Source organism: Oncorhynchus mykiss, chromosome 15 (genome assembly GCF_013265735.2).
Source record: "Oncorhynchus mykiss isolate Arlee chromosome 15, USDA_OmykA_1.1, whole genome shotgun sequence".
NCBI lineage: Eukaryota > Metazoa > Chordata > Actinopteri > Salmoniformes > Salmonidae > Oncorhynchus > Oncorhynchus mykiss.
This window is the reverse complement of record NC_048579.1, coordinates 17303848-17330283: the sequence shown is the minus strand read 5'-3', so window position 1 is coordinate 17330283 and position 26436 is coordinate 17303848. Positions and strand designations below refer to the sequence as shown.

General features: G+C 42.9%; 1 protein-coding gene across 1 annotated transcript in view; it reads right to left on the bottom strand.

Annotated features, from left to right (window-relative positions):
* The window catches only part of LOC110490933 (histone-lysine N-methyltransferase 2C), a 228806-nt gene that overhangs the window by 142679 nt on the left and 59691 nt on the right, over positions 1-26436 (bottom strand). The window contains exons 6-11 of the mRNA XM_036945610.1: positions 25055-25319; positions 18422-18584; positions 17002-17173; positions 13596-13710; positions 8866-9056; positions 2948-3111 (exon numbers count right to left, since the gene is read on the bottom strand). Coding sequence (XP_036801505.1) covers positions 2948-3111; positions 8866-9056; positions 13596-13710; positions 17002-17173; positions 18422-18584; positions 25055-25319 — 1070 coding nt within the window. The remainder of the gene's footprint in view (positions 1-2947; positions 3112-8865; positions 9057-13595; positions 13711-17001; positions 17174-18421; positions 18585-25054; positions 25320-26436) is intronic.

The following is a 26436-nucleotide window of genomic DNA, read 5'->3' as shown; positions in this document are numbered from 1 at the left end:
AGTCCATAGTCGTCAACGACAAAACTACGGCACTAGTCCATAGTCGTCAACGACGAAACTACGGCACTAGTCCATAGTCGTCAACGACGAAACTACGGCACTAGTCCATAGTCGTCAACGACGAGACTACGGCACTAATCCATAGTCGTCAACGACGAAACTACGGCACTAGTCCATAGTCGTCAACGACGAGACTACGGCACTAGTCCATAGTCGTCAACGACGAGACTACGGCACTAGTCCATAGTCGTCAACGACGAGACTACGGCACTAGTCCATAGTCGTCAACGACGAGACTACGGCACTAGTCCATAGTCGTCAACGACGAGACTACGGCACTAGTCCATAGTCGTCAACGACGAGACTACGGCACTAGTCCATAGTCGTCAACGACGAAACTACGGCACTAGTCCATAGTCGTCAACGACGAAACTACGGCACTAGTCCATAGTCGTCAACGACGAAACTACGGCACTAGTCCATAGTCGTCAACGACGAGACTACGGCACTAATCCATAGTCGTCAACGACGAGACTACGGCACTAGTCCATAGTCGTCAACGACGAGACTACGGCACTAATCCATAGTCATCAACGACGAGACTACGGCACTAGTCCATAGTCGTCAACGACGAGACTACGGCACTAATCCATAGTCGTCAACTAGACTACAGCACTAGTCCATAGTCGTCAACTAGACTACAACACCTTTCCGCAAAATCAACAAGACAATAACCCTATTACAGTCAACAGTACTACAACACTACTCCATAGTCAAGACTACAACACTATCCCACAGTCAACACTATTCTGATAGTCAACAAGACTACAACACTATTCCACAGTCAACTAGACAATAACACTATTCCACAGTCAACAGTACTACAACACTAATCAGTCAGACTACAGCACTATTCCAGAGTCAACAAGACTCTGGAAAACAACATTAATTTGCTTTGACTTCAGTGTTCCATTTGTACATGTGCATATGCAGGGCGACAAAAAAATAAACCAAGACAAGCGTCACACAGTTCTACCTAAATCCCCTCAGTGTTTCACTCACTCGTGTTCCGATCGCTCCCTCTACACAAGCTGAAGCTGTGCTGAGTGCGCTCACAAACTCCTGTTAGACCTACAGAAATAAATGCTGAAGCCATTTTGCCACAACTTTGGAAGTATGCTTGGGGTCATTGTCCATTTGGAAGACCCATTTGCGACCAAGCTTTAACGTCTCTAGGATAGGGGGCAGCATTTGGAATTTTGGATGAAAAGCATGCCCAAATTCAACTGTCTGCTACTCATCCCCAGAATATAAGATATGCATATTATTAGTAGATTTGTATAGAAAACACTCTGAAGTTTCTAAAACTGTTTGAATCATGTCTGTGAGTATAACAGAACTTATGTAGCAGGCGAAACCCCGAGGACAAACTATTTTTTATTTTTTATTTGAGGTCACTCTTTTCAATGGTTTTTCATTGGGAATCCAGATTTCTAAGGGACTTGCTTGCAGTTCCTACTGCTTCCACTGGATGTCACCAGTCTCTGGAAATTGCTTGAGGTTTTTCCTTTGTGTAATGAAGAAGTAGCCCTGTTCAAAACAAGGGTCACTTAATGTGTACTCTTTGATAGAGGCGCATGACCAGAAATATAGCGTCAGTTAATTTTCTTCCTGTATTGAACACAGATCATCCAGTCTTCAATGTTATCGATTATTTACTTTAAAACAATACCTAAAGTTGTATTACAAAAGTAGTTTGAAATGTTTTGGCAAGGTTTACAGGTAACCTTTGAGATATTTTCTAGTCATGTTGCGGAAGTTGGAACCAATGTTTTTCTGGATCAAATGCGCTAAATAAATTGACATTTTGGATAAATATGGATGGAATTAATCGAACAAAAGGACCATTTGTGATGTTTATGGGACATATTGGAGTGCCAACAGAAGAAGTTTGTCAAAGGTAAGGCATGATTTATATTTAATTTGGTATTTAATTTGGTAATTTGGCTTGCGAGCTTCCCCGTTTTTCCTCCAAACATAATGATGGTCATTATGGCCAAACAGTTATATTTTTGTTTCATCAGACAAGAGGACATTTCTCCAAAAAGTACAATCTTTGTCCCCATGTGCAGTTGCAAACTGTAGTCTGGCTTTTTTATAGCGGTTTTGGAGCAGCAGCTTCTTCCTTGCTGAGCAGCCTTTCAGGCTATGTCGATATAGGACTCGTTTTACTGTGGATATAGATACTTTTGTACCCGTTTCCTCCAGCATCTTCATAAGGTCCTTTGCTGTTGTTCTGGGATTGATTTGCACCGTTCGCACAAAAGTACGTTCAGCTCTAGGAGACAGAACGCGGCACCTTCCTGAGCGGTGTGAAGGCTGAGTCACATGGTGTTGCATACTATTGTTTGTACAGATGAACATGGTACCTTCAGGCGTTTGGAAATTGCTCCCAAGGATGAACCAGACTTTTTCATCTTTTTTCTGAGGTCTTGGCTGATTTCTTTTGATTTTCTCATGATGTCAAGCAAATAGGCACAGAGTTTTAAGGTAGACCTTGAAATACATCCCACAGGTGTACCTCCAATTGACTCAAATGCTGTCAATTAGCCTATCAAAAGCTTCTAAAGCCATGACGTAATTTTCTGGAATTTTTCAAGCTGTTTAAAGGCACAGTCAACTTAGTGTATTTAAACTTCTGACCCACTGGAATTGTGATACAGTGAATTATAAGTCAAATAATCTGTCTGTAAACAATTGTTGGAAAAATTGCTTGCGTCATGCACAAAGTAGACGTCCTAACCAACTTGCCAAGACTATAGTTTGTTAACAAGACATTTTTGGAGTGGTTGAAAAACAAGTTTTAATGACTCCAATCTAAGTGTATGTAAACTATCGACTTCAACTGTAGGTAAATGACAGCTGTACAGAGCTGTGTGTTTCTTACCCATAGTGGGTTCTGGTTCTGGTTCTGTGGATTCCTGGATGGGGCTGGCCGGGGTTTCCACCATGTCGCTCTCCACCTGCTTACAGACGGTGCAGATGTAGTCGGCCTGTGGGTGGAGGTCCAAGTTGCCCCCTGCCTGCATCTCACACTCACCATGAAGCCACCTGAGAACCACCAAACACAATTAAATAAAAAAACAGCTTTACTTTACTGCTACCTGACATGACTAAGATGATGCAAGAAATACTTATGACTGGAACGTACCACAATCACATGCTTCATCATAACAGTGAAGATTTAATTTTCATACATGTGAAGCTGGTTTTCAACTCAGTAAATCATTCCTTACACCAGGAATAGTTATTTGACATCCACCCCAAAGCATTAAGCATGAAACAACATTCTAGCCAGGAAGGTTGGGCTCATCATCAGTCAGTAAGCCTTCATGGCAGGGACTCTAAGCCTGTGGTTTGTGGGTTTGCTCTCCCAGCTGCGTTTCCCAGTCGCTCACTCTCCTCTACTCTTCCTGCCTTTATTGCCCCCCACCCACCTCCTGCTTACTCTGCCTTGCTCCCCCCCTCGCTTCCTCTGCAATGCTCTCTCCGCCAGTCTCTCCCTTTACCCCCCCCCCCCCCCCTCTCTACCCCCACCCTACTCTTCCCTGTCACCCTGATGCAGGTGTGTTCCAGTGGGGTGCCTGCAGCCTGACTTGTCTCCTGTTCAATTTTCTCTCTGGCTCTCCCTGTCTGCAGTAATTACATTTCTGCGCAGGCACCTTGGCCTGGCAGCCGGCTGTGTCGAGAGGGCCCCCCACGCGAGTGTCCGCAGTCTGCAGAGGGTCATTATGGGGAATTGTGCTCCTCCAGCGACCACTGGCGGACTTACTATTAGGCAGAAGAGGCCATTGCTGAAGGCCTCACATCAAGGGGCCTCATGAGCTGGGCATAAACAAAAATGTTCTCAGCTTGGCTCATTCCAGGGTTTTCTTTATATTTTCTACATTGTAGAATAATAGTGAAGACATAACTATGAAATAACACATATGGAATCATGTAGTAACAAAAAAGTGTTAAACTATAAATAAATAAAATAAAATATATGTTTTGAGATTCTTCAATGTTGCCACCCTTTGCCTTGATGACAGATTTGCATTCTCTCAACCAGCTCAATGAGGTAGTGCTGTGAAAAGGTAGGGGTGGTATACAGAAGATAGCCCTATTTGGTAAAAGATCAAGTCCATATTATGTTAAGAACAGCTCAAATAAGCAAAGAGAAAGGACAGTCTATCATTATTTTAAAACACGAAGGTCAGTCAATACGGATAATTTCAAGAACATTGAAAGTTTCTTAAAGTGCAGTCTCTAAAACCATCAAGCGCAATGATGAAACTGGCTCTCATGACGAGCGCCACAGTAAAGGAAGACCGCCACAGCAAAGGAAGACCGCCACAGCAAAGGAAGACCGCCACAGCAAAGGAAGACCGCCACAGGAAAGGAAGACCGCCACAGGAAAGGAAGACCTCTGCTGCAGAGAATAAGTTCATTAGAGTTAACTGCACATCAGATTGCAGTCCAAATAAATGCGTTACGGAGTTCAAGTTAACAGACACATCTCAACATCAACTGTTCAGACGCTGCGTGAATCAGGCCTTCTTGGTTGAATTGCTGCAAAGAAACCACTACTAAAGGATACCAATAAGACTTGCTTGGGCCAAGAAACATGAGCAATGGACATTAGACAAGTGGAAATCTGTCCAAATGAAATTTCTGGTTCCAGCCGCTGTGTCTTTGTGAGACACAGAGTATGTGAACAGAGGAACTCCGCATGTGTGGTTCCCACCGTGAAGCATGGAGGTGGTGGTGCTCTGCTGGTGACACTTTCAGTGACTTATTTAGAATTCAAGGCACAATTAACCAGCATGGCTACCACAGCATTCTGCAGCGACACGCCAACCCCTCTGGATTGCGCTTAGTGGGACTATCATTTGTTTTTCAACAGGACAATGACCCAAAACACACCTCCAGGCTGTGTAAGAGCTATTTGACCAAGGAGAGTGATAGAGTGCTGCATCAGATGACCTCGCCTCTACAATCACCCAACCTCAACCCAATTGAGATGGTTTGGGAGGAGTTGCAAAGCTGTCATCAAGGCAAAGGGTGGCTAATTAGAAGCATCTCAAATATATTTTGGCAGCAGAGAACTGAAAGGAAAGACGGCCAAAGGAGTATGACCCTCCAGCATGACAATGTCACCAGCTATACTGCTCGTTCTGTGCGTGATTTCCAGCAAGACAGGAATGTCAGTGTTCTGCCATGGCCAGCGAAGGGCCCGGATCTCAATCCCATTGAGCATGTCTGGGACCTGTTGGATCGGAGGGTGAGGGCTAGGGCCATTCCCCCCAGAAATGTCTGGGAACTTGCAGATGCCTTGGTGAAAGAGTGGGGTAACATCTCACAGCAAGAACTGGAAAATCTAGTGCAGTCCATGAGGAGGAGATGCCACACCAGATAGGGACTGTTACTTTTGACCTCCCCTTTGTTCAAGGAAACATTATTCCATTTCTGTAAGTCACATGTCTGTGGAACTTGTTCAGTTTATGTCTGTTGTTGAATCTTATGTTCATACAAATATTTACAAATGTTAAGTTTGCTGAAAATAAACGCAGTTGACAGTGAGGACGTTTCTTTTTTTGCTGAGTTTTTAAAAATAAAATATATATAAAGTAGTACCAGTCAAAGGTTTGGACACACTGTGAGCCCCACTCAGCAATGTGAGTATGCTTAGAAGTACATATGAGGGGCCTCAGAGGATGGCCATTACAGCCCTCCTCGGGAGCTGAGTTGTGTTCGAATACTCATACTAACCACACTAATCAGTCTATTTGTGATGTAAATTGAGTAGTATGATTATTGGTCATAGTATGGATATAGTTAGTATGCCAAAAGTTCCCGGATGTCAAACTAAATTCGCTAAAATATGAAGTATAGACGCAGAGGACACTATTTCCGTAATTTGCGGCCCATAATGCAATTCAGGAAATGGGTATAGCTTCACACCGTTTCCAGATTTAAAAAATATTCCAGAAATATGCAGTCGAAGTACCACGAGAGCAGATACAAATTCATTGCTTTAACTAATTATGACAAATGTTAAGAAAATGTTGAGCAATGAAATAAATGACTTAAAATAAGTTACCCAACACATCCTATTGGCTGACAATTTGTTAGCCATGCTGTCCTTACGAACTACATAGCGTATCATTACAGCAGTATGTACCGATATGTTGTTAGCTAGCTACCTAAAGTTAGTTGGCTACTTACATCAAACTTGCCAGTATATTAACTATAGACTAACTAACTAACTACCCAACGTTTATTGACTTGATTATTCCTGTCATTCTTATCTGGTATAGTCGTTGCGTGTTCTCAACGGACATTCGGGTGCTTTCGTAAATTCTCTCGGGCTATCTACTACGATGTCAGAGGACTCTCCTCTGAGTGTACCAGAGCGCAGAATAATGAATTTACGAGCATGCAACACCCGTTGAATATAGCCGGTGTCAAAAAAAAGCATAATTGAGTGTTGCCAACAGCAGTTAGTCACCAGCGCTCTGGATAACATGAAAACTGCCTAACCAGCTCTGCTAGGGCGAGTAAAATGGTCAGAGTGGTCTCATTTGTGTCTGTAAGTAGCTAGCAAGCTAGCCAACGTTAGCTTGGGTGCCTGACTGCCGTTGTAAGGTCAGAACGCTCAAATCAACCCTACTCCTCGGCCCGAGCGTCCAGTGTGCGCTCCGAGAGCGAAACACGTTGAATGTACAAACGGACAATCTGACAATGCTCTGAATTTACGAGCGCACTCTGGCACTCCATATTGAATTTAAGAACACACCCAAAGTCGTAAAATGTCTAACTAGAAATGTGTTATGCTAAATATCTAACAAGAGGTTGCATAGCAAAAGCATCAACTTCCGGTAGACCCACGAAGAGCTAGTACGCTCAACTGAAAGCATACACACCTGTTGTCCCAGGTCTAAAATCAGTCCCTGATTAGAGGATAACAATTAAAAAATAAAGTGGAACTGGCTTCGAGGTCCAGACTTGAGTTTGAAGGGGCTAGGGGTTGATTTGGGTTTGCAGCGGCTATTTACTTCCCTGGATGCCAGGAAGTGTCCTCTACGGTGAACGATATGCCTGACCCTCAAGCAACTTGCTGGACCTTGGATAAACCAATCCAGTCGCCATAGTGGTCTTTACTTTCCCGACCCCTCATCACAAAGGCATCACTATGCCGCCAACTGCATGAGCTCTGGATTGCCGTAACGACCTTCCAGTGGTCACTGGGGGCAACAATCGCTCTGTTGTGGAAAAACCTTAGCTCTTGGCAGAGCTGCCAGATCCAGCTCAGTGATTGGTTAATAATAGTAGTTGGTATAGAGGCTCACGTAGCCAGTAAACTAACAATGAATTGTTTTAAGTTACCGGGATTGGCTGGTGCGCTGGGCCAGTTGGTGAACTGGAGATGACCTTTGGTATTGACCATTTGTAAGCTGTGAAACAAACTAAACTAACCTACTGGGCTACAACTCTGTAATGCTAAGTTTTCCGATCTGTAAAGCTTGTAAAACCAATTCAGTTATAATCCATCTGAGATATTAACTCTTTGGCGGTGTGACAGTCTCCAGCTGTAAACCACATTATAATCCAATTCATTATATGACGCCGACAGCGGGGTGTCAATCCACATCGTTAGTCAATAAATAGCTCAATCACACGTAACGAGACAGATGATACACTGAAAGAGGCCCCATGTGGCAGATACAGTACACACCACTGACTAGGGATGGGCATTTCAAATCATTTCACTATTCAAATAATATATCATGACATGTTTTCGGATATCCAGAGAGTCGAAATACATGTATATAAAAACTTAGGCTTAAACTTGGGAACTGGCATGCTGCCCAGTGGCCAACAATAACAACAAACATGAGAAACCCGTGTAGACTATGATATGTCTTTTTATGGGGGCGCACGTCAGAATTACAGTTTAATTGAATTTAAGAATTCCAAATGTCATGGTAGATCCTTGTGTGTAGCAATGTCAAAGATAATTACATTTAGACAAAGCCTTTTCATTGTTAATATAGGCCTATGATTTATTTTTCTTTGAAAATGAATACTTGCAAATATTTCAATATTAACATGTGTTCGGATATTCAAAAAAACGTGCCCATCCCTACCACAGACTGATACATATAAGCCTGGTCCCAGATTTGTGCTGTAGGAACCCCTCATGTCATAACATGACAATGACCACAGCTTCTAACAGATTTGGGAACAGGCTAGTCACATACTAAATAAATATTGTAGCTCTACTGTGTATCAGCTCATTGTCTTGCACGGCATCCATCAGCAGTGTGGGGGACCATAACATAATCAACATTATAAACTGGGTGGTTCAAGCCCTGAATGCTGATTGGTTGACAGCCGTGGTAAATCAGACCGTATACCACAGTAAACATTTATTGTTATTGCTCTAATTACGTTAACCAGTTTAGAATAGCAATAAGGTACCTTGGGGGTTTGTGGTATACGGCCAATATACCACTAAGAAGGACTGTATCCAGCCACTCTGCGTTGCAAGTAAGAACAGCCCGTCGCAGTAGTGTATTGGCCATATACCACACCCCCTCGTGCCTTATTGCTTAAGTAACCACGGCTACAGAATGAGGCACGGCATCCATCAGCAGTGCAGGAGACCATAACATGCAGTGCATTCAGGAAGTATTCAGACACCCGACTTTTTGAAAATTGGAATAACGCTGTAACCTAACAAAATGTGGAAGTCAAGGGGTCTGAATACTTTCCAAATTTACTGTAAATCGACAGTAACCACAGTGACAGATTGAGGCATACCTCTTGCATGTGTGGCAGGTGAGGAGGAGGTCCTTAGGGGCGTCCCCGCGGCCCTGGTCCCTCACACACAGTGGGCATGGCAGGGCGGTGGCGGGCTCCTCTGGTTGCCCGTGGCAACCCTCACATAGTGTGATATTGTGGGCCCACTGGCCCGCCTGCCTGACCCCACACAAAGAACACACCCGACAGTTCTGGAGAGAGAGGGTAGGACAGAGACATGACACGTTAGTTACACTCTACATATGGCTTCATTGTATTACAGAACAATTCAATATTTAGATTTCCATTGTCAACAACCAAAAGTTTAGAGTGCCAAAACTACAACATGCGAAAATACATTTGAAAAAAACATTTAAACAACACCCAGAGGCTACAGAATGCTTAGCTAGATGGCAGCAGATTGACCACACATACCAAAGAAAGTTGTGTTTATTTCTGCCAACCTCCTTCCAACCGCCAACTGACCTCACATTGTTATGAAGCATGAAACTGTTCTATAAGAGTGTTGGTTGAAAATGCCCAAACAGAGGATCAAACTGGTTGCCATTTATAATTTGTAATGTCAGTCATTAAAACTGATTAAAAAAAACATCTTTATGACAGCCATTTCAAACACGTGATCACTGTATTGGATTACGCAATGATAATAATGAACTTACATTTCCCCAACTTCCTTTGCAATGAGCCTATGGACCAGCCAGCTGGAAATTACATTAGCGTTCGAAAGGATCAGCGGAATTCCGAGATTTCAGGGGTGAGGAGGAACAAGCTCATTCTAAAGCTTCTCTGCACAACCCCCAAACCTACCACACACACACCCTTCCCTTCTAAAGTCCACTGGCCTATTAGTGACAAACCACCCCTATGGCTTGGCTCCAGTGGCCAGCTCATGTCCAACAGCGGGGGGGGAGAGAATTGGTGAATACTATCGCTGTTGGTCAGGCCCTGCCTGTGGGCCAGGGGAAGAAAGGAAAGAGGTAGAGATAGTCACCCAATGTCTATTTTGGAGAAAATTAGTGCCCGACTGGGATTCTGGAGATGGGGATAAGATGGGGGAGAGGAGTTGTGTGTGTGTGTGTGTGTGTGTGTGTGTGTGTGTGTGTGTGTGTGTGTGTGTGTGTGTGTGTGTGTGTGTGTGTGTGTGTGTGTGTGTGTGTGTGTGTGTGTGTGTGTGCTAGCAGGCCTCGGATAGCAAAATTTGTCTTGGCAGTACAGTGTGCTGTAACCATGAGACAGACAGGGATTAATAACAGACAGAGGCAGAGAAAAAAAGAGAGACGGAGAGACAGAGAGAGAAAGAGGTAGAGCTGATGGCCAGCTGATGATCAGAGGAATGGGATCAGAGAGGTATCTCTATTAGAGGTCGACCAATTAATCAGAATGGCCGATTAATTAGGGCCGATTTTAAGTTCATAACAATCGGAAATCGGTATTAAAAAAAATAAAAATAATAATCCTTTATTTAACTTGGCATGTCAGTTAGGAACACATTCTTATTTTCAATGACGGCCTAGGAACGGTGGCAGAATAACTGCCTTGTTCAGGGGCAGAACGACAGATTTTCACCCTGTCAGCTCTGGGGATCCAATCTTGCAACCATACAGTTAACTAGTCCAACGCTCTAACCATTGCACTCCACGAGGAGCCTGCCTGTTACGCGAATGCAGTAGAAGCCAAGGTAAATTTCTAGCTAGCATTAAACTTATCTTATAAAAAACAATCAATCAATCATAATCACTAGTTAGTTATAACTACTAATCCAGTTTAACAGGCAATATTAACTAGGTGAAATTGTGTCATTTCAGGGTATATGCAGCAGTTTGGGCTAACTGGCACATTTCCAACTAATTTGCCAAAATGTTACGTAATTATGACATAACATTGAAGGTTGTGCAATGTAACAAGAATATTTAGACTTAGGGATGCCACCTGTTAGATAAAATACCCAAAAGGCTCCGTATTTCACTGAAATAATAAACGTTTTGTTTCTGAAATGATAGTTTCCGGATTCGACCATATTAATGAACAAAGGCTCGTATTTCTGTGTGTTATTATGTTATAATTAAGTCTGATTTGATAGAGTAATCTGACTGAGCAGCAGCAGGCCTGTAATCATTCATTCAAACAGCACTTTTGTGCGTTTTGCCAGCAGCTCTTCGCAAGCACAGCGCTGTTTATGACTTCAAGCCTATCAGCCTATTGGCTGGTGTAACCAATGCGAAATGGCTAGCTAGTTAGCTGGGTGTGCGCTAATACCGTTTCCAACGTCACGCACTTTTAGATTTGGAGTAGTTATTCCCCTTGCGCTGCAAGGGCCGCGGCTTTTGTGGCGCGATGGGTAACGCTGCTTCGAGTATGGCTGTTGTCGATGTGTTCCTGGTTCAAGCCCAGGTAGGGGCGAGGAGAGGGACGGAAGCTATACTGTTACACTGGCAATACTATAGTGCCTATAAGAACATCCAATAGTCAAAGGTATATGAAATACAAATGGTATAGAGAGAAATACTCCTATAAATACTATATTAACTAAAACCTAAAACCTCTTACCTTGTAATATTGAAGTCTCATGTTAAAAAGAACCACCAACTTTAATATGTTCTCATGTTCTGAGCAAGGAACTTAAACGTTAGCTTTTTATACATGGCACATATTTCACATGGCACACATTTTTACATGGCACATATTGCATATTGGCACATATTACTTTCTTCTCCAACACCTTGTTTTTGCATTATTTAAACCACATTGAACATGTTTCATTATTTACTTGAGGCTAAATTGATTTTACTGATGTATTATATTAAGTTAAAATAAGTGTTCTTTCAGTATTGTTGTAATTGTCATTATTACAAATAAATAAATAAAAATCGTCCGATTAATCGGTTTCGGCTTTTTTGGTCCTCCAATAATCGGGATCGGTGTTGAAAAATCATAATCGGTCGACCTCTAATCTCTATCCATCCTCTGCCATTCTCTTCATCCCTCCATTGTTTCACCCTTCCTTTCCACTCCCAGTCGATCCCTCCGTTTTGCAACACTCTTACTCATCCCTCCCTCCCTCTGTCCCCCAACCTTCACCCCTCAATTTATCCTCACCTCGTCATGTCACTCCTTCATCCCCTATCACGTCTCTTCTCACCCCTGTGCGTATGGGTGCTGGCAGGGTGAAGGGGCGGATGTGAAATGGATTAGCTCAGATTACATCTCAATCTCCTGCCTCCACAGACAAGGAGACTTGTAAATTCACCCCAGTGCGGATGTCAATGAGAATGGTGGGTTTCAATTGGCAGTATCTTATAAGGGTCCAAATGACCATGGATATCTATGGACCTAAGGCAATGCCTTTACAGTGAAATGAGGCAGCATTCTTCCAATCAAATTTTAAAGGGAAAATCCACTCAATCTATATTTTTGTATTTTTTTTCATTAGCCCACTGCTAATACAGTCGCAAAATGTTTTGCATCATCATGATGTGGCCGGTGATACTTTGCTTCTTGAAAATCCAATAACTTGAAACCGTGACTGCTGACATGCAAAGCATTTTGGGACTGTGTCAACAGTGGACTAATAAAAATATATATAAATGCCAAGAGTGTGCAAAGCTGTCATCAAGGCAAAGGGTGGCTACTTTGAAAAATCTCAAATATATTTTGATTTGTTTAACATGTTATTTCATAGTTGTAATGTCTAGTAAAAATAAAGAAAAACCCTGGAATGAGTAGGTGTATTCAAACTTTTGACTGGTACTGTATATATTTTTTTGACAATTGTGTATCTTGAATGGATTTTCCCTTTAAAATGGCGCAACATGATGAATCTCTGCTCCAATAAAATGTGTAGACAAAACAGCAGCATTGCGGGTCCTGGGAAGACATTTTAGACTTCTCCCCTTTGTACCACACAGTAACTAAGTAAAATGGGTGAATGAAAACAAACATTTTGGTTTGAAAGATAAAAGATTGAAACAAAGAAATCCTCACAAGTCCCGAGTCTTCCAGAATGCAATAAGAAATACTGTTCCCCTTTACAGTACGGTAAAAAGGTTGGGGGCCATCTCAGCTTATGGCACTCTACTCTTATATATCTACAGTTTTTTCCTCCCTCCATTTTAGCAACCACACTAAGCCCAGAATCTCCCTTTTATGACTTAATACAGAGCTCAATAGCAGAGATGAAAGCTTGGGTGCTTGTGTGCCCCCACTGCAACCCACAGCAAAGCCGGGGGAAACAAACTTTACTGCCCATGTTTGAGGTTTGTATCTCCCCCCACCTCCTGCAGCACAAAAAGCCACTACAAAAAGGCACTAAAAGCCCAAAAAGCTATTTTCAACTGCTGGATAAAAACAGCTGGGAGACTCTTAGGGGACAGTGGAGGGATGGAGAGAGACGGAAAAAGAGAGAGAGAGAGAGAGGGAGGTGCAAGAATGAGAGGAATGGGGGTACGGTAAAACAGACGGAAGAGTCTTAGGAGGCAATTGAGAGACGGAGAGAGAGGGGGAAAATAACAAGAGTGAGAGACAGAGGGAGGAACAGAAAAGAGAGAGAGGCCGGGGGAAGGGTGAAACGGTGCAAGGAGACTTGCTTCAAAAAGACAAGAGCTTCACGCACGTTCCTTCAGAGCATTTCCCCCGTGGGGTAAATTGACAGCACTTTATACCTCATGCATACTCTCCTGTCTCGGCCCGACGGTATTCCCTGTGTTGTATAAAGTGTTTGGAGTGTTTCTTACCTTGCACCGCCAGCCGTTGGTGGGGATGGATTTCATGGTAGGCTGGAGACAAAAGGTGTGATAGCCTTTATCGCACATGTCACAGACCAGCATCTTGCTGTCCTCCCCCGGGTTCCTGCAACACACACACACACACAAGGGAGAAATATTACACACACACAATAATATACGACACACACAAAATTACACACCCAATGTAACACACACATAACCTAGACTAGAGAGAAAAACAGCATGGGAGTACTGTAGTATGGACAGCACTAGGGTTTATGTTTCCCAACCGCAAAGACAGACATCCTAACCATTTTCAACTGTCACTTTGGTTTTGAACTGTGTGGTTCAGGAGAGGGATCATTGAGTCTGGTCCTCCAGGGTCTCAGTGTCTATAGGTTCTTTATCGCTGACTGATTCAGAGTTTAGGAATAAGACCAACTACATTCATTTATCAATAAAGTACAAGGAATAAAAGAAAGCCAGCCAGACAGTTGAGAACTCAAATTTGGTTTGTCAGTGGGGGATAAAAAAAACCCTCACTGATTATGTTCAATGCAATACATTTTATAACACACAAATTATCTCACACACCACGTTGTGAACATGACGTCTTTTTCCATTACCTGGGACACATAAGTTGTTACAGGAACGAGAAAAGAACACATTTCCTTCATAGAATCCAATTCCCTGAACGTCAAGATTCTAAATTAGTCGAGCCAATCAAACGCACCATTAAAAGGCACCCGCCATCGAGAACCATTCCTCCGTGGCAGATTTTGGATGCATGAATGTTGTTCATAGAATAAATCAAGAGACCTAAATGTAAGATTTATGTGTGTGTGTGTGTGTGTGTGTGTGTGTGTGTGTGTGTGTGTGTGTGTGTGGTTATGGTATTAGTGAAGAGGCTAGAGACCAGAAATCTATCAAATCCCAGTAGCCTGTATTTCAGATGACAAGAATCAAACCTGAATGAGAACGTCATCTGATATTTACAGCTGTGCAGTGGAGTCACGCACACACACGTCCCTATATCACTCTGAGTGCTGCTGCTGCCTAACCAACACCCCCTGGCCCCCATCCCTCTCCCCCCACCAATTCCCCAGCTCCCCATCTGTTATTAAAACGGCACTATATTTTCACTAAGCTTTTCCAACTCTCCCTTGTAAGCTTATCTCAGCTCAACACCATGGTGCAGGCTTTACAGTAGGCCTCTTATCCCTACATACAGGTTTTACAGTAGGCCTCTTATCCCTACATACAGGCTTTACAGTAGGCCTCTTATCCCTACATACAGGCTTTACAGTAGGCCTCTTATCCCTACATACAGGCTTTACAGTAGGCCTCTTATCCCTACACACAGGCTTTACAGTAGGCCTCTTATCCCTACACACAGGCTTTACAGTAGGCCTCTTATCCCTACATACAGGCTATACAGTAGGCCTCTTATCCCTACATACAGGCTTTACAGTAGGCCTCTTATCCCTTCATACAGGCTTTACAGTAGGCCTCTTATCCCTACATACAGGCTTTACAGTAGGCCTCTTATCCCAGTAGTACATATAGGCAGCAGGCATTCAATGCCCACAATCTCAAATGTGATCTCCCTCAAAAATGTTATATTTAAACTTTATTTAACTAGGCAAGTCAGTTAACAAATTAAGAACAAATTATTATAAATTCTTAACAAGTTCTTATTCGTATTTTTTATTTTATTTTACATTGCATTGTTGGTTAGGGGCTCATAATTAAGCATTTCACTGTTGTATTCGGCACATATGACTAATAAAATGTGATTTGATTGACAGCCCACGACAAGCCAATGCAACAGAAATAAACCTGCATGTCCCACATGGGATTCCATCTCAAATCAACAACACTTCACTCCCCAAAGGCTAGCGTGCTAATCATTACGCTACCAAAAACATGGTCTTAGTAGGGGAGCTCACTTCCATGAAATGAACACGTTCAGAGTTAAGCAAACTCTACAAAAATCTTAAAAAGCTGTCCTTAAAAAGAGACAGAGTCCCTGAGTTCGCGCCCAGGCTCTGTCGTAACCGGCCGCGACCGGGAGGTCCGTGGGGCGACGCACAATTGGCCTAGCGTCGCCCGGGTTAGGGAGGGCTTGGTCGGTAGGGGTGTCCTTGTCTCATCGCGCACCAGCGACTCCTGTGGCGGGCTGGGCGCAGTGTACGCTAACCAAGGTGGCCAGGTGCACAGTGTTTCCTCCGGCGCATTGGTGCGGCTGGCTTCCGGGTTGGATGTGCGCTGTGTTAAAGAAGCAGCGGCTTGGTTGGTTGTGTATCGGAGGACGCATGACTTTCAACCTTCGTCTCTCCCGAGCCCGTACGGGAGTTGTAGCGATGAGACAAGATAGTAGCTACTACAACAATTGGATACTACGAAATTGGGGAGAAAAAGGGGTCAAAATTCAACAAAAAACACACAAAAAAAAAAAAAGAGACACACCAGTAGTTCATGCTCTTTTGGTTTCCAATTACTTCATTTGCTGGCTTCAACTCTCCACTCCTGGAGCACTTTGACTCATCATCTCTCAGATTTAGTCATCCCAGTCTTTCATCTATTCTTTACTATACTCCCCCAAAATGTGACTCCTCACAAGCATATACAACTACACACACACACAGAGCCTCCCCAACCACACACACTACAGAGACCACACACACACGCACATAGCCCTACAACACACCCACCACAACACACACAAACACACACACACACACACACACACACCCCCTTCCACAAAGAAAAACACTTTACATTAAAGCAGACTACCCTGCGAAGGAATTTACTTTGCTTGGCTGGTTGTATGTGTAGGGAGCTTGGGGCTGATCAAACACAGTATGCACACAAATCTCACCAGCTCTCTTATCTTTTCTTTTAATGCTCCAATGCTTCTGCAAAATACGCTTGTTATTAATTCCACATGCAAAAAAATAAGACTCTTTCCCCTTTTATCTTCCTATAGACCCTTCAGAAAACAGAAAACTCCAACCAGATCGAAACGGACTCCTCAACACCATCTCCCAAATGGCTCAATTCTTTTTTCGGTTTCTTTGAAGAACAAAAAAAACAGTGGGCTGTCTATATTCAGCTGGGTGCAGGACCAGACATGTTTTCCTATTAGTTCATAGCTATCCCTGATAGAAATCACATAAGTCAGTGGAGTTTTTCCACTCGGGATGAGGATGAATGGTGAGTGGACTATGGCTCAGGGGAGTGACAGAGTTAGGAATGGGGTCCATTTTGTGTCAACTCAGTTATCTTAGGTAATTGTTAACTTTGCCATTGTCAGTCAACTACGTGACAACACCACATGATGGCTACTAGCGCAATGGTTAATAGCGCACACAGCTAACTAGCACAAATGGCTACTAGGGCACACAGCCATTACCTGCAGGTCAGACAGACTTTGCACTCGGGGCACTGCCACCCGGCCCTCTTCAGGGGGGTGACACTCACGTCCAGACACGCCCCGTGGTAGTGCTGCCCACACAAGCTGCAGAAGAGCAGGTCCTGCAGGTCCCCAGCACTGCCACACAACAAGCACTTCACCTCCTCTTTAACTGTAGGTAAGGAGGAAAATCATATTAACCCAATGAGTCCCACGGTAACCCCTTTTAAACATTGTGTGTTTGAGTTGCAGACTTCTGGGTTGTACCATTGGATTTGTCCATTTCTTCTGCATCCGTCTGTGTGATTAACGTGGGTTGAGCTAGAGGTGTTTGTGAGACAAGGGCAGATCCCGAAGGGGCCCTGGTCTTTTTACAAAGATGTCTGTAGAGTCTGAATGATTTGAGTTACAAACTAACTATTAAAAGCTACTCTCACGAACACACACGTTACATGTTTTACTCTATGACACTCACAGGCTGCAAGAGTCGGTTGAAGGTAAGGGGTTCTTCTACATAGAAGATCATAGGAAATCCTAGGACGTAGTGTTTATAATACTGTAATAAGATCAGTTTCTGTCACAAACGCCAAATTCCGCACAGTTGTTAGTGACTAGTTGGATATTCATTTCCCAGTGAGTAAAATAAATCTGCACTTACAGCATTCAAATTACATTTACTTTTATCAGGTTTTTGCTTTGGCGGACAGTTATTTATTTATGGACATTTGTCAATAACACTCATGAATACAACTGTTTATGTCAAATTGTGTTCTACCTGTAGCCCTGGTTTTCCTGAAAGGAAAGTGGTAAAACAATTCATTGTGGGGCTGAATAAAAGGGCTGGACATGCAGATAAATAACTTGTCATTTTTGCTGGGATCTCAGGACTCAGAGTTTAAGGGACAGTTCATGGAGGGGACTTAATATTAAAGGGACAGTTCAGGGAGGGACTATATTTAAAGGGACAACATACTCCAAAAGGAACATTTCACTGAACACATGGACTGGGACGTAACTTTATGGACCATTACGTTAACATAAATGGTGCACATTTTTTCAAGAATCATCATGTGTAAAGATATTTTATTCAATGAGAAAGTAACATCACTTTGAATTTCACATACTAGCCAAAACATAAAAAAGGGTACTTTTTGGCAAGACAGAGTGAATTTCATGAAACCTGTGTGACACTGACTCTGCAGCATGTCATGGCTGCTTGTGACCAAGGGAAATATCAGATGTGAAATCAGTTAGAATTGGTTCTTCAGTAAGAATCAGAATAAATAAGAGTTGGCATAAATATTATGCCACTTATTGTAAGCCTTGTGTTGTGTCTAGTGTTGGCCTTTTGTCTACTAGACATCTATTGTGAAATCTAGTTATCCTCATTCTCCCAGTGGGACAAAGGGTATATACTCACATCTTTGTGAGGCCAGCTGGAGGTGGTCTGGGCATAGGAGAGTGTGTCGGCGCAGGTCCTGGAAAGTTCCAGCGGCGGCAGCGCAGGGGAAATGGTAGGAGCGGCAGCAGCCATCCTCACAGCACTTGATAGATGCTCCAAGGCGCTTACAGTATGCACAGCACTGCAAAACACAGACAGAGACAGAGTCCGAGAGAGAGAGGGCGAGCGAGCGAGAATGAGAATTAAGAAAGCTAGTTCGAATTCATAGATGTTCCTGGTTTTCACTCAATATTACCCAACCGGGGGGGGGGGGGTATTTTATTTGAAACTTTCTGAACATTGCAGATAGAAATAGAACAGAGCCTGACACGATTCCCTGTCAACCTGACAGAATCATATCTGTTCCAAAGAATACATTTCTAGCTAAACATCCTGCAGTTGCATCCTCCTGAACAGACCCCCAGTTTAGCTGTTCAGTTTTAGTCAGACACTGTCATTGGAGGCCCTATGCTTGATCTACACTTGCTACATGAAATGCTTCTAAATAAGCACAGATTTCAGTTTTGGCACTTACTAAAAGTGTTTTAAACATCAATTCACACGTGCTAACAACAATTGTCAAGTTATTCACACATTTCAGCTCTAACCCCTCCCAGTCTAAAAAGAAATGTTGCTTCTCCACATAAAATCTCATTCGTTTTCATCATGCCTCGCCATTGAAATTAAGAAGCAAAATGCATTTGGATTCAAAACCCAGGTTGAAGTTGAAGCCGACCTCGGTAATGGTAGAGAAGTGCTATTATGATTTTTAAAAAGACTGCTTAAATGAAGTGCTCTGATACAAGGCCAGCGAACCTGACAGTAGCACCTGAATATAGACTGACATTTAAACCGCGGCCCGAGAATGAGAGCTCGTCTTTGAATAATGAAAGCCGTCAGGAGCAGAGAAAGAATGGGGCCTTGAAGTCAAAATGACTCAAGTCAGCACTTTTATGTTGCTCTCGCTCCCTTTCCCTCCCTCGTTCTAAAAACCCTTGGCCGGGGGGGGCCAACATGCAACAACCAGCAAACACATTTTTACACCGAGCGTTGGGCAATTACCGCCCGTGCGTGCACCAGCGACTTCCTTGAGGCATTGTAAATAAGAAGTTATTCTTAACTGACTTGACTAGTTAAATAAAGGTTTAATGAAAAAAAAAAAAAGAATGGGAAGGATATTCTGTGGGATGTCGTCGCAGACAGGACCAAGCCCGGCGTGGGACGTCCCAGACAAGAACGTATTACCATAGAAATAGAATGAATATAACAGACATTCCCATTCAAGTCAATGTTCCATAATTCTATTTCTATGCTAATTACACCCATCAACTCTTCAGAGACTACATAGGGAGTAATGAAAATAAAGTAACCCCTTCAAAATAATGTCACCCCTTCTCTTCAAACCATAATCCTCCGTTGCTTTGTTGAAAATAATCATTAAACACGACTGCTGTAATCGCATTACAGTGTGGTTCAGGGTTCTCTTTCCTAATCCACACCAAGCAGAAATATAAATATTTCATAAAAAAGGGAGAGTTTTCATCTCGCCATACCGATTGTTTGAGCACACTTTTCTCCCAACAACCCCTGAAAGAGGCCTCGTTGAGGCAGAAGGGTAGTGGCCAACCCAACCAAACTCTCCCTTCTATACAAAGAGCCAAAATGGCTACCGTCCAAATGGAGCAAACCTGAGAGGAATTGCAACGGATAGATATCTGGTCCAGTACCACTGAGAATGGAACAATGCCTTATGGGAACTGGACCAGACTGGTATCACATAGCAGTTTTCACACCATTGTGCCAACCCAAACCATACTGGTTTGGAAATGTTATTTCACATTATCCTTTTGGATAGTCAACTCAGTAGTGTGAAAAGGGTAATAGCCCCAACCTTTCAAACACAGAGCGTAGAAGAACTGTGAGTTAAACTTAGAAACCTGTCGATTTAACATTTAAATATCAAGCAAAATTATGAAATATCCCATTGCCTATAAAAATTCTGTAGAAGAACGCAACACACTGCTACACATAGTTTAGCAAGAAGAACCTGGCCTGTGTTGCTTCGTCTTACCAATGAGTCAGTCAGACATGAAGTGGACCAGTCTGGTCCACTTCAACAGCAGATAAGGTGATAGCACCTTAAATGCAAGGCTACGGTGTAAGGGGCTGAAGTGTATCCTGATGTCCTAATGCCTGGGGGTTTCATGGCTCGCTGCCAAACGTTGTCACCTCACACTTGAAGGGCAGAATACCACTGGTGGGACAGCTCTGACTGGGCAACCAACAGCCTCTGCCGAAAAACGATGCTGTTTCTATCACACACATACAGTAGATAGGCCTACACGATGTCTAGATACACATAATCATCCATAGGATAGGCCTACATACGATACTCATACAAAGATACTAGTGTATGGGCTGCCTCTGTCACACACACATACACAGGCTAACACATTTGTATTTATTTAACCTTTATTTAACTAGTCAAGTCAGTTAAGAACAAATTCTTATTTGAAATGACGGCCTACCCCGGACCAACCCTAACGATACTGGGCCAACTGTGCGCCTCCCTACGGGACTCCCAATCACGGCCGGTTGTGATACAGCCTGGAATCAAACCAGGGTCTATATAGACGCCTTTAGCACTGAGATGCAGTGCTTTAGACCGATGTGCCACTAGGGAGCCACATACAGTGCCTTCAGAAAGTATTCACACCCCTTGATTTTTTCCACATTTTATGTCACTGGCCTACGCACAATACCCCATCATGTCAAAATAGATTTTTATTTTATTTAATTTCTTTACAGAATATTAAAAAAAAGCCAAAACATGCAGTCTGAACTAAAGGAAAACTGGAAAAAAATGTGGCAAAACAATTCACTTTTTGTCCTGAATACAAGGTGTTGTGTTGTTTGGGACAAATCCAGTACATTACTGAGTACCACTCTCCATATGTTCAAGCATAGTGGTGGCTGCATCATGTTATGGGTATGCTTGTAATCGTTGAGGTCTGGGGTTGTTGTTTTCAGGGGAAAAAAATACCCGGAATGGAGCGAAGCACAGGCAAAATCCAAGAGGAAAACCTTGTTCAGTCTGCTTTCCACCAGACACTGGGGAGATAAATTCAACTTTTAGCAAGACAATAACCTAAAACACAAGGTAAAATCTACAACGTTATACTTGAAAATGTATAGCAAGACCTGAAAATGGTTGTCTAGCAATGATCAACAACCAATTTGACAAGTATATTATTTATTTTTTTAAGAATGAATGGGCAAATAGAAAACTTAGAAACCCAGAAACAGCCAAAGGTGCTTCTACAAAGTATTGACTCAGGGGTGTGAATATTATATTTAATTTTCAATAAATGTTCAATGATTTCTAAAAACATGTTTTCAATTCGTCATTATGGGGTATTGTATATAGATGAGTGAGAAAAAAGTATATATTTAATCCATTTTGAAATGAGGCTGTAACAACAAAATATGTAATAAGTCAAGGGCTGGGAATACTTTCTGAAGGCGCTGTACACACAGGCTCACTAATATACACAGGAGTGAGAGCTAAATTAGACCTTTTTAGCCGATTTAGGATGCAAATGCAATCAGACGAACCTGATATGGAGGTGATGATAGCTTGTGTGTGTGGGTAGTGTGTGCGTCAGCTGTGTGTGTGAATGTGTATGACTTTCAGAGCTGGGTAAGTTGTATGCCAGGCTGTCGGTGCATCCGAGTGTACATGTGCGAATAAAAGTGTGTGGTGTGTCACAGTGTGTGTTAACCTTCAGAGTTGCAGTCTCCTGAGCACTGTGACCTTTTCTGCTTTACACCCCAATGAGCCTCACTGTAGTGCCAGGGACAACCTTTAACAGGGCCCCATCTAGAGCTCTCTCACACACACACACACAAAACTGCCCTCAGACAACCAACCAACAATAGGTTTTTCAAATACACACACACCCTCTCTCTCTCGGGCTGGGCGAAATGGCCAAAATATCAGAATATTTGGTGTTATTTTATGTTTTTTTTATAATAAAAATTCTAACCCTGCTTCATGACTAGTTCATGAACCTAGGGCGGCAACACAAATAAGTGATTTCAATAAGGCTTTCTCCATTCTGATTATTTTGACATGATGGTGCAGACAGGTCACCCTGTTTCTAGCTCCTTATAAGGATTTCGCTGCACCTGCAATAACATCTGTAAAACCATGTACATGATCAATAAACTTTGATTTGATACTGTTCAATCACACTTCAAACTAAAATTATTTTCATAAATATCATTGCACAAACATTCTTATCTAGGCCTACACCAGCACTGGTACCAGGCTGTATTAGCTAGCTACATGTGCGCTAACTCTTAATACATGAAGCAAGCTAGATAGCCAGCTAACTAGCAATTGGCGGCTAACACATTTTAACCGGAACTGGCTATGAAAAGATAAACTAGCGGAGAGTAGTTAGCAGACGGTAAGAAACACAAACTAATATTGTAGTTCTAGAACGATTGTTGAAAGCAGCATCGTTGTCACCAACATCTTTCTGCATTTATCTGACCACGCAGACTGCAGAGTGAACGGCAAGAAAGTGCTTGTCAAATCAAATCTAATTGTATTTGTCGCCAAAATGTGAAATGCTTACTTACAACCCCCTAAGCAACAATACTTGAAAATAAAAATAAGTGTTAACTTTTTACTAAAATAAACTAATTTGAATGGCGGCTCAGGAGTCTTATGGCTTGGGGGTAGAAGCTGTTTAGAAGACTTTTGGACCAAAACTTGGTACTCCAGTACCGCTCCGTCTCCTGAGGGGGAATAGGCGTGCCTAAAATGGACATTACACTCTCTGGAGTTGCATATCACGTTTAACAAACCAAATATTGAAATACCGTTATAGAAGGTAAAGTTAAAAACCCAAATCGGTCAATACATCAATACCAGTATAAAGTAAAATATGGTATAATCGCCCTGTCCTAGCTCAATCCCAAAAACACACACTCCGAGTGCACACCACCAAATAAGTCATCATAGTTGGGCAAGTCCAACATTTCCACTTCCTCAATGAAGTCATTGTATTAGTTCAGAGTTTTATTTAGCCTCAACCAATATCAAGACAGCAAATTACAAGCTAGAATAGTCAATTATCTATAATGTTTCCTCCCCTGCACCCTCACATTACGTTGTGTTAAGCCAGGTGAGGCCTGTATGGGGGAGGAACAAAAGGGCTATCTCAGGCATATTGGGCAGGGCTAGGGGCTCTACAGTGAAATAAGACAATCACTAACCAAAACAGCAATAGACAAGGCATATTGACATTAGGAAGAGGCATGTGTAGTCGAGTGATTATCGGGTCCAGAGAGTAGCAATAGATGAGTCAGGGATCCAATTCAGTAGTCGCTAATATGCTAGAAGGAGACACGGCAATTCAGACAGCTAGCGGGCCGGGGATAGCAGATGGGCCTCAGGGGATGTCGCAATGTTACAGCCTGTTGAAACCACCTCCGATGGTTACGTCGGCAGACCAGTCGTGACGGATCGGCAGGGTTCCGTGTCGGCAGTAAAGGGTCCAGGCCAATTGGCGAAAGAGATATTGTAGCCCAAGAATTGGCTGATAGACCTCTTCGGCTAGCCGAGAGATGGGCCTAGCTCAAAGCTAGCTCCAGGCTAACTGGTGCTTGCTTCGGGACAGAGACGTTAGCCAGGAGTAGCCACTCGGATCGAAGCTAGCTAGCTGCGATGATCCGGTGTTAAGGTTTAGAGCTTGCGGTAGGAATTGACCGGGCTGAGGCTGGAGTTAACGGTGAGGACCACTAGCAGCGGCTAACTAACTATTAGCTAGTAAGCTGGCAAGCTCCTGATGGGCGTTCACGGTTCTTAAGTATAAAGATAGCAGATCCGTACCCCATTGGGTGAGGCGGGTTGCAGGAGAGTATATTCAATCCATAGATTAAAAGTGAGATTAAAATATATACGAAGAAAACGATAAATACACGGCACAGGACAAGACAAAAAAAAACACATTTGACTGCTACGCCATCTTGGATCTATGCCGGAGTGATGCTTCATGCAAATGTTTTTGATCAGTAGGTAGGTCCCAAATAGAAGGCAAACAGATTTTTTGTCATCTGTAGCATCAGACACCACAGATCATTCAAAACAAGCTCAATAACTCAATGCATGCTACACACTGCTATTGAATATGAAGTAACCTGTATGGCAGGCCTATTCTATCTTAATTTACCCAGTTTATCAAGAGATTTACCATTCAAATAAAATTATGACCATTATGTTGTTATACAGTTAGCTTGGTAAAAGCAAAGTGAATTATTGTTTGATTAAAACATATATGCATACATGGCTGTCTCTGGTAAAAAAAAAGAAAAAAATATGTTTTACATTTTCAAATTGAATGATGTTGACCTATAATAAAATCGGGAACCCCACGAATGTACACAAATACTGAGCTCGCAAAGAAACCCACTGCTGATCACTTGTTTAGTGAGTGAGTGAGTGAGTGAGTGAGTGAGTGAGTGAGTGAGTGAGTGAGAGAGAGAGAGATCGGTGCAAATCCTAACACCCACACCCCCAATGGATTGTCTGTTACATCTCACCTCTGTGCTCCCTGAGTCTATGGCTTTGTCCACGTAGAGCAGTGAATCCTGGGCCTCGCCGCGGCACACCCCCTCGGACCAGGCGGCACAGTGCAGATGGGCACAGCACTGGCCTGTGGGGTCAAACAGGGACTGGACATTGATGTCGTCGGGGAGGCCGATCTGACCCAGCTCGTCCCAGAACTTAGGGGCCAGTTCCTCATTGAAGGGGTCCGTGCTGCCGGGTGCCGAGGAGGAGTGGAGACCACTGTCCGGAGAGCTGACCCTGGGGAGGGGGGGGGGGGTTAACAGGTCACGTTCAAGATTAAGTTTATTTTTCACCCACATAGCAGTCAAACCGAAATGTAACAGCATAAATGTATGAAAAGGACAGACAAAGGACCTACACTAAAACTACTAAACATCAGGTATGGCACCAAAGAACAAAACTGGCTAATAGAAAAAGAACCACGAGAGAGCCTTGTATCCAATTTATGGGGATAGCTTTGTGGCAGTCCATAGTAGGGATTAAAACCCTGGTAACCGGGATCGACCCATGACAATTCCCGATTTATTTTAAATTAATATTTCCCCCAATGTCATTGCAGCAAATTTAAATATTAGCTATTTTATTTTTGCCAACCAGGTCGACGGATGCAAACCCTTAGCCTAGCGTATTTACGTCACACAAAGTCGCCATAAATTCAAAAGCACACACATAATTGACACTAACAGACCGCACACAAGACCCAAATGCAGTTTAGAGTTCTCATCAGGACTGAACATTCGATCCCAGTCTGACTAAGCCATGTGAGCTGAAGGCCAAGCCCAGGCCTGATCCGACATCACAGAAATTAAATGAGTCATAACCCCAAAAAAAGCCAGATTTCTAGAAAACAGTAGGCTACATTGATTTCACTCAACATTCTGTTGTTTTCCCTGTTAGTTAACACTATCAACATTTCACTTTACTGTGGCAATTGTGATCGGATCAACGTAATATTAGCAACTTTCAATGCAAAATACTGAAACAAAAGGAAATATGCAAGAGATTTTGTTTAAGGCAGAACGCATCGTAGTAGGAATCTATTGCACACGACTCAGCTCATACAATACACAGACCTGTGTGACATAACCAATTAGAGCTGCAGCAGGCCAATATGGAAACACACCATTGCTATATACATATCTGTGCCATTTACTTTCAACTGGACTGTGGTCGTGAGAGGATGCACTTGTTTTGAGATAAAAGTAAGAGCTGCATGTAGCCACGTGTGCACATTTTGTTCATATCCTTTGCTAGTTAATACGTTTTTAGCCCAGTTATAGATACTTTGTAGTCAGCAATAGGGGGAGTGATTGCTTCTTACAAGAACACAAAACGTGTACAATTCTACACCTCT